Consider the following 9,143-nt stretch of genomic DNA (forward strand, 5'->3'; position numbering starts at 1 on the left):
GTATAGGTGATCATGGCATGTGTGAGGGAAATGGTGCAGGAGAGAGGAAAGCTGATGGTGCAACTAAAGGACAGTTGTGAGAAATATACCCTTACTGATTGAGCACTGGTAGAGTGAGTGGTGCACAAGCAAGGGGTTTGGTCTGATGTTGGCTTGTGGACAGATTCAAAATACAGGAAGACAGAGAGAGCTACAGACACTGTCTGTGTGTGTGTGTGCAGATTAGTCAGTGTGGTTGTAGAATCTTGTGAAAAGTTTTTTCTGATTGTTTCTACTTTCTCCCTGAATTGGAAAGTCAGGTCATCAGCATATAGAGAGGATGAAGGGAAAAGAAGTTGAGCACTAAAGGGGTGAGTTGAGAAAGTGTGAAGCAATTGTCTAGGAGAATAGAAGGAATGGGCTAGGGAGATGTTCTGTATGAAGAGTAAATGGCACATTTGTGAGTTGGCATGCCTCACTCACAGTGATTGAAAGTTTTGAAAGGGAGCATGAGCAAATGTCTTACTATGTATCTCTCCTCCTCCTGCTAGGCCATAGGGTATGTGGTCTTTTCTGGGAAAATTAAGCTCCTTCTGAGCCTGTCCTAGAAAGAACTGCCAACACAGCCCTCTCCTCATCGGTTCAGGGTGATTTCCTGGAGAAGTAAAGCTGATAGGAAGTGCCAATGATAAGGTATAGGGCAACAGGCAATTTGCAGATGGCGACTGGTCTGAAGGCCTGATTGGAAGAAAGATGGACTGGCCCATCCAAACTTCATCAAACCCCCATCTTAAATAAATATGTGGAAATTAAGGAGAGTTAACTTGACATTTTAAACACATGAACTATGACTTACTGACCACAAAGACAGAAACCGTTGGTGAATATTGCAATCTACAAAAATATTGTTTCAGTCCTAGTCTGTCTCTGAGCTAGGTGGAATTTTGGTTCTCATGTATCAGGATGCTCAAGAGACATTGAGAGACGGAGCAGCTAGGTCTCCCTGCAGAGGTGGAGACTACCTTCCCAAAAGGATCTCGTCAGTTTTTGGTCCCAGGGTCCCTGTATGAAGAGATGCTTCGTGGAAGTTGCTGCCCAGGCTGCAGCATCGTAGCTGGGGCTGTTATTTGATTATGTTGGAGAGCTGGCTCCCTGCTCTTTACTGCAGACCCCTCCCATCCCAGCTCCTCCCTACCCACAACTGCAGCCCAGGGCCTCAGCAGTAATGTCATCTGTGACGTTCTGCATGGAAATTCCTCCCTACGAGTTCAGACAGCAATGAGTAGATACTTGCACGGATAACAAGTAGATGCTTTGCTAAATCTGATTCTTGGGGACATGCTTAGTGCTTTATCGTGTGATCTTTTCTCTGTACGCTTCTGAGAATAAGATGAAAGTGAACTAAACCTGCTTAACAGTCATTTTAATATACCTCATGCCACTAGTCTTTAAAAAAATGTTCTTAAGAAAGTGATCTCACTCATAACTTTTGGAATTAACTGAAATACTTGTTCCTAACGCCAAGTGTTAGCCAAGCCTTGCCACATTTGTTACATTAAAAAACAAACTGTGCCTTCACATTGCAAAATCTTCTACACATTGCTGCAGTCTTTTTTTTTTTAAGATTTTTAAAATTTTTATTTGAAAGGTAGATTTGCAGAGTTGAGACAGAAACAGAGAGAGAGAGAGAGAAAGACGTTCCATTCACTGGTTGACCCCCCAAATGGCACAAAGGCCAAAAATGAGCTGATGTGAAACCAGGAGCTAGAAAAACTTCTTGTGGTTCTTCCATGTGACTGCAGGAGCCGATGATCAGGAAAGCCTCCACTGCTTTCCTAATCTGTAAGCAAGGAACTAGATCACATTAGAGCAGCTCATACTAGAACAGGTATGCACAAGCAGAGTGTTAGCATGTTAAGCCACCCTGCTGACTCCATTATAATATATAACTCCCAACAGTAGCTTGAGAGTGGCAGGACTCCTCCTGGAAATACCTTTTTCACCTTTTGTAATTGGTTTAGAAAATGAAACAGGGTACTCCTTTAGGAAGGGTGGGGAGTGTGTCGCAATATTACACCGAAGATACTTCCTCACCAGCTCATGGTATGTGCTTGTGTGTGTGTGTGTGTTTTAAATTCCTACAGGCAGCAGCCTCAGATTCCCATCACCACAGGAACAGGTGTTGTGTATCCTGGTGCTATTACTATGGCAACTACCACCCCGTCACCTCAGATGACATCTGACTGCTCTAGCACCTCCGCCAGCCCAGAGCCCAGCCTCCCGGTCATCCAGAGCACTTATGGTATGAAGACAGACAGCGGGAGCCTAGCTGGAAACGAGATGATGAATGGAGAAGATGAAATGGAAATGTATGATGACTATGAAGATGATCCCAAATCAGACTATAGCAGTGAAAATGAAGCCCCGGAGGCTGTCAGTGCCAACTGAGGAGTTTCTGTTTGCAGAATTTAAAAACTCTGACATTTCACCCCTTTCCCCACAACAAAAAGTTCTTAAAGAGCCCGCATGCATTTGTGGCTCCACAATTACATCAGCAGAATGGTCTTAATTGTTTCCTAAAGTGTGAGACAGATTAAGTTTTCCCTGATTTTTCATGAACTTGAGTTTTTTGTCGTTATTGTTATTGTTGTTGTTGTTGTTGTTTTCATTTAGATGAAGACATATTAAATATGAGACACCAGGACTTGAAAACTTATCTCAACCCATAGCTGTTTTACAAGTCTTATATTTTTGTCTTACTTTTTTTTTTCCTTTTGGATGTTGATAAAGGTTTAAGTTACTGTTTTAGATGGGGTTAAACATTCTCACTCAGGTATGCTGTGCCGGCCTACAGGTTGTGAATGTGTTTTTATTCTGAATTATTTTAGAAAACAACTGAGGGTTTCACATCGTGACACAGGATGAGCCCACGGCGTGTGCAGCTGCATGCAGAGCATTTCAGAAGGCCTCGGAATTCCTTTTTTCCATGTGTAGAGTTAAACTTTGAATGTGCCAAACTTTTTCCTAACTCTTGACTCTTAATCTCTTGAAAGTCTTAAAGGAGACACTGCAAAGTCTTAGACAATCTTTGGCATCTAAAATTAAAATAGCAAACCACACACATTTTTTTTTTTTCCAAACAATGGTGAAGTACTCAGGAATCTGGAGAAGAGATATAAGGGAGGAGCAAGGTTGCCACAGTGCATGTACCCAACTGTGTTTGCCTCTTGATGTGCCATCTGGGCGTGACGTGGTCTGACCTACACCCACCGGAGTGATCGCCACACAGGACATCGACATGGTGGTCTCTGCCTGAGACCACCTCTCACTACATCCATTATCCCTTTACCTTTAACCCTGACATTCAGTCTTAACACATTTTCTCTCTTAAATAATTTATTCATTCCAGAATGTCAAGGGTCCATTTACTATTTATTTTTTTTAAAAAATGTTGGTGGCATTAATTTAATAATTCTTGTTTTTCATCTTCCTTCCCCCAAAGAATTTTTCAGCCCTTTTCACCTCCCTCTCTTGCTAGATATAAAAGGTGTACATAGTGATTTTATGTCCCCAGAGCATCTGGAAGCATTTCTGAAACAAGATACTATCAAAAGCCCACATGATTGTTTTTAGACATGGATGATGATCTGGCTGCAGGGCTCTGTGTTTGGGTGTAAGTATCTAGTCTTAAACATGTGTGTCCCTGAGGTTCACTGTGATCCTCAATCTTTGGCTGGAACTGCCCCTCCCCCCGATTCAGCTCTACAACGAATGTAGACTCTGCGTCCATTACATTGCCCCCAAGTTCTGTTCAGCAGCAAGGCTCAACAGTGACGACAGGCAGGCAAGATTCCTGCAGCCAAACCTGAAGTCCAAGGCTTGCAGGCCACCCAGGAGCCTATGGGGAAGCTATCACAGGCTGGCCCTTGTACATTGAGTTGCCTTCTCCCAGCTGACGCATCCAGAGAGTTCTTTGCAAAAATCCCCAAGATGCAAGAAACCAAGTGACAGCCTCCAAGCAAAAATCATGGCAAATAGTCATGTTACAATCAGGAAACAGAGAATCCTAGGGCAGGAGAAGGGGGAGAAGAACATTCCCTTTAAAGGATGGTTCTGTTAGTCACTCTGGGGAACGGGTGGCTCCTGGAGCAGCAGACACTGGTTGGCTTCCTATATCTGCGGCTGCACTGGGGCATGCTCACATGTAAACAAGGTGAACGACACTTGGGCTGGCAGGCAGCAGGATTTCATTCCCTCTCAGTGACAGGAAGTTCTGCTATGCCATCTTCCTGAAACCCAGCCTTGCTGCCTGCAGGGGGTTCTTCAGAGGCAGAGTGCCAGTGAATGGGACAGTGTACCTCATGGGACAACCGAGCATCTGATCACCAGACATAGGAAGGGCCCCATCAGATTTCTTGAGCCATTTTATCACTTGGGAGAAAATAGTCTACTTTGTATTTATTTAAAGAGTGCTCACGGCCATACCTAATAGCAATAAATAGGTCTAGCCAAGATGGTACCAGCTAGGTCGCTAGCTGGGAGTGCTCTCTATAAGCTGTTCAAGGTACTCATAGGAATGTTTTGTTCTTAATATTGGTTGGGAATTGAAACTTTGTTTTTGTACATTTTTTTTTTTCAAATGAGGAGGAGGCCATTTTTTTTTTTGAAAAAAAATTGCCTATTTATTATTGTCTTACGGATCTCTTTGATCATATACCTCTCCTCCTCAGCTCACCCTAGTGTTCCTTCTCTCTGCTTGTGCTCGCTCCCTCTTTGTTTTTATTTTGCTGCATAGGTAGAGTGTGTATGGCTAGCATTGTATTGTATGTCATTAATTTTGCACAAAAGCGAACATTTAGCATAGTAGGTTAATTTGGTTTGTTTTTATGACCATGCCAAAATAATATTCTGGGCTGGTGGAGAACAAAGGACTGTTCTTTAGGACTGAAACTTGATTTTGCTTGTAGTAAGAAAACAGACAAACAAACAAAAAAAACAAAAACAAAAAACACACACTCACAGATGTTGTTTCGTAAGTGTTATAAGCACTGGATATAAATGGTATTTTTTATCACTTCTGACTAATGTGAAACTGTTGTACGAAAACTACATGAACAAAAGTCCTCTGTTTCGACTCGTGTGGGCTTGCCTCACAGTTGCCGGATTTGAGTCATTTTTATGTCTTGTTATTTCATTTATTTATGCAAAATACATGTATGTATGAACACTTTGTTTTAGCTCCAGCTCTGCCTCAGTACCGGGGTTCAATTACTTTTAGCCATGTTCTCAAAAAAGAAAGGTGATTCAGGAATGATCTGATTGTAAATGTCTCTTTCATTGGATTAAACAGTAATGCTGTATTTGGATCTAAATTTTGTGCATAATAATTTTTGTGTATTCTATTTATTAGCCATGTTTGGCTCTAAATATCCATAGAAATTAAAAATGACAATCATAGGGGTCACTTCGTTTTATTTTTGATGGGGCTTAAACAAAGTTTTTATGACTTTACCATCTCATTTTAGATTTTTCTAATGGTATAAATATAACATAGAAATAGAATTTATTTTTGGTTCATGAATACTTAGTGAGTTATAAGTTATGTATTTCCTTTTAGTTCTCTGTTCATATACATTAGGTGGAACTAGAGCTGGCGAGTCACCAGACTCAGGGGATAGTGAATTACCAGCCGCAGCAGCGGGGCTGTTCGACCTGTAACTGGGACAACAAAACCCTTCCCTGGGGTTCTCCTGCAGTTTAGAATCCACTATCCACAGATTCTGACTTTCCTTTTCTGTATAGAGAGCTGACAAGTTGGCGAGTTGAAAACATTTCCAGCACGGCTAGGAGAGAGTCCATGTGCTTTGTGAATCCATGTTAATCTACAGTAGTTCTGTGACACTCTAATAGCAATAAGCATGAATGTCATAATAAAGGCAAAAATCTGCCTCTGACTTCTGGGCCATTAATCAAAGCCCCACCCTGACAGGTAAATTAAATACAAAAATAATAGGCAGCCCTTTCCAGCGTTCCCTGTCTCATTGTACCTTCCAATCCAGTGTCAACAGTGCATCCACTTTGTTCAAGCACTTAGAAGATCAGGGTTTTCTTTTTCACTTAGAAAAGGGACACTGGGAGACAATCCTGTCCTTCAAAAGTGGGCCATATGGAATAGAAAGGAAAGAAAGAGAAACAGAAAGGAAAGAAGAGCTGGAGGAAGGAAGGAAGGAAAGGGAGAGAGAAAGAAAAGGTGTCTGTGTGCAGCCACCAGCAGCTGGGCCGACAAGGTCGTCGTTCCGTTGGCTGAGACTCTGGGTAGTGTCTTTGCCAGGGAGGCTCGGCAGCTTTGTTCTTTGCGCATGGTCCTATGCAGCTCAGCAATTTAGGAGCACACATCAGTTTGCTTTGTTTGGTATTTGATACTCTCCGGCCTCGTCCTCAGGCCTGACTCCTAGGCCAAGTTCTAAATTCAGGTGTGGGCTCACTGTGCAATTGAGCTTGTCAAATACGGCCTCCCTGAACATTAGCCCCTCGGGAGCCCGGGCTGTTTGAACAGGGTGTGATCTGTTGAGCACTGACGTTAAAGGCTGCTTTCTTTGGGAAGCCAGGCTGCCGCTTCCGAGCACAGGCACAGGCTGAAAGCAGGGATTGTTTTGCGGGGAAGCCCATCTCCCCACAGGATGAAGGCAGCCCGGGTCCCTGATGCCACAGCTGCGGTGGCTTCTCTCAGTCTGCTCAGTTTGCAGAGTCGACTTCTACCAACTTCTTAGGGAAAGGCACCACAGTCACCTGGTAGTCTAACACAATGTGTGAAGTCCTTCTGCACCAAGTGCCAACAGCTGCAAAGGAATGCAGCTAGAGGAATGTATTGAAGTTATTCCTGGGTCTTCCTTTTCGTGAGAAAATGACAGCATGTGGTTGCTATAGTCTTGCCTGGTTTTGTACACGTTTGTGTAAGGATCAAGTTGGCACTTAAGCTCACTTCTCAAAGTATAATAATAATAATAATAAGTATGACCTCATCTGTCCTTTGACAAAAGCACTTGCATCCTTTTCTTAGGTCATGTTTTCTTCCTTAATAAACAGCTTGTATCTGTTGTTGCTGCCGGTCATGTTCTGTGTCTGATGCCATATCCTATTGAGTCTGCTCCTGAGCGAATATCCTCGGAAATCCCAATATGCAAAACACATTTCCTGTTCAATCCCCATCCTGCCTTTTCCTTTGGAGAGAGATTGCTTTCCCAAAGCTCCAGCACTAGGCATTTGGAATGCTGTCGCCTTTGGGGCAGAGGTACGGGATGGGGTAGGTGAGGCTTAGCTCAGACACTCTTCCCATCAAGGTCTGTGGCAATAGGAAAGCCTGAAGGCAACTCCATGACACATCTTGCTCAGTCATTTCTTCTTGAAGAATCAGAAGCATCAAGCGAGGCCTAAGTGCTGGTGCTCTTGGAGTCGGGGGATGTGCAAATATTGAACTGTTTTGTATGCCGCACATTGCAGGTCTGCCCATGTGCATTCTCCGTTTGTCTTCCTTTGTCATATGTGTTTTGCTTTATTTTTTTTTGAAAGTGCAGTCTTTTATTGTTCCCTTCTCCGCTTGCAGCAAATTAGAATGCTTAGCATTTCTGTTCATTCATTATTGTATTTGTCATGTAAAATTTTTATTACCTTAGACAAGCTTATAAGCTGTTACTACATAACTTATCTTACTGTAACTCTTTATTTCCTGACATTGTAATTTGTTTGTGATGTATATTGTGAGATTGTATTCTATGTTAATTTAATCAGCACAATTCACTGACATGCTGGACTGACATGCTGGCTGCTGTTTCCAAGTGTAAAGTTTGAGGAGGGCTGTTGGAACAACTGCGCCTCTGTTGTCCAGGTACTCTGCTTTGGTTCCCATAGCAACACTGTGGGTGTGAGCCTTGGGAAGCCAAGGGCATTGAATACACCCTGGAGCAAATTTTAACTGCAGATTTTCTTTGTAGAAATTCTCTGTATAACGCAGGTACCTACTTGGCCCATGGCTGGTAACTATTTGGGCAATTAGAAAAACAAACAAAAAAACATAATAACTAGTGTCTATTGCTGCTTTGAATATGTTTGAAAGTCTGAAAATGTAAATAGTTTATCAAAAGAAAAAAAAACCTTGTACAGTCCAGTGTAAAGTTTTTAAATGACCTTAAGCGTTGCCATCACATCTTTCTCACTCTCCTCTTGATAATGAAAAAAAAAAGTTTGCTAAGGATTCAAGAAATGGAAAAAAAAAAAAAAACCCACAAATTTAAAGGAATGAATCATTGTTCTTAGCTGTGTGACACACACAAACTGCTTGGATTTTGTTGTGCAGTATTGACGTGAGCTAAAACTCAACATTGGATCATCTCTCAGTGGTACTTCTCAGAGTCTTCCCCTCCTTTGCCTCATAAGTAAGGGAAAAGACAAAAGTGAAAGACAAACCGTCTTGGCCTGGTAGATGTTGGCACCTTAGCTACTTTTTTTTTTTTTTCCTTTTTTGCACAAGGTGCTTTCCTGAAATGTTAAACATGCTGTCCTTGGGTGATGATGTATATGCCACGAGGGGCATCGGTCCCGCAGGGGAGTGTCTATAAGAACTGCCTATTTATGCTCATTTACCTCAAGACTGTCCTCTCTACCCTAATCTAGTTGTCATCACTCCATCTTTTGTACTGCTGTTGACACTTACAAATTAAAGATAAATTTTGTTTTATGACATCTGTGTATGGCCTTGTCTGTGCCCTGCCACGTCTTCGTGCCCTTAAGCTGAGCAAGCCCCGGTGCATGTACCTTCCCCCCCAACGACCATTAGCTGCTCTCTCGCTCCCTGCCCTGCCTGCTGCCTGGCCCAGGCTGGGCCTCACAAAGCTCTGGAACTCCTTGGCCTCTGGAGACCAGCCTGCTGTCTCCACTGCAGAGCATACACTACTGGAGCGGGGAATGCTTGTGGATTTAGATGGGAGGAGCCAGGGTCCAAGGTGGATTTTTGTCAAGAGAAGATGAGAGCGGCTGTCACAGCCTATTTCCTTGACTTCTTCATGAGAGTGATGCCATTTAGAAACCTCTGAGCATCTTGGCCTGAGATCCACACAAACAGGTCTTGAGGCCTGGACTTTGATCTGACAGCAGCTTCTCCAAGCCTC

At 42.9% G+C, this 9,143-nt stretch overlaps 1 protein-coding gene across 20 annotated transcripts in view; it reads left to right on the plus strand.

The window, feature by feature from the left end:
* The window catches only part of SOX6 (SRY-box transcription factor 6), a 472,980-nt gene extending 464,264 nt beyond the window's left edge, over positions 1 to 8,716 (plus strand). For all 20 annotated transcript variants that reach the window (XM_040989053.1, XM_040989047.1, XM_040989045.1 and 17 more), the window contains one exon: positions 2,124 to 8,716. In XM_040989053.1, the coding sequence (XP_040844987.1) occupies positions 2,124 to 2,427 (304 nt within the window). In that variant the 3' untranslated portion in view covers positions 2,428 to 8,716. The remainder of the gene's footprint in view (positions 1 to 2,123) is intronic.
* The last annotated feature ends 427 nt before the right edge of the window (positions 8,717 to 9,143 follow it).

Source organism: Ochotona curzoniae, unplaced genomic scaffold (assembly GCF_017591425.1).
Source record: "Ochotona curzoniae isolate NIBS_2020 unplaced genomic scaffold, NIBS_Ocur_1.0 contig_517, whole genome shotgun sequence".
Lineage (NCBI taxonomy): Eukaryota > Metazoa > Chordata > Mammalia > Lagomorpha > Ochotonidae > Ochotona > Ochotona curzoniae.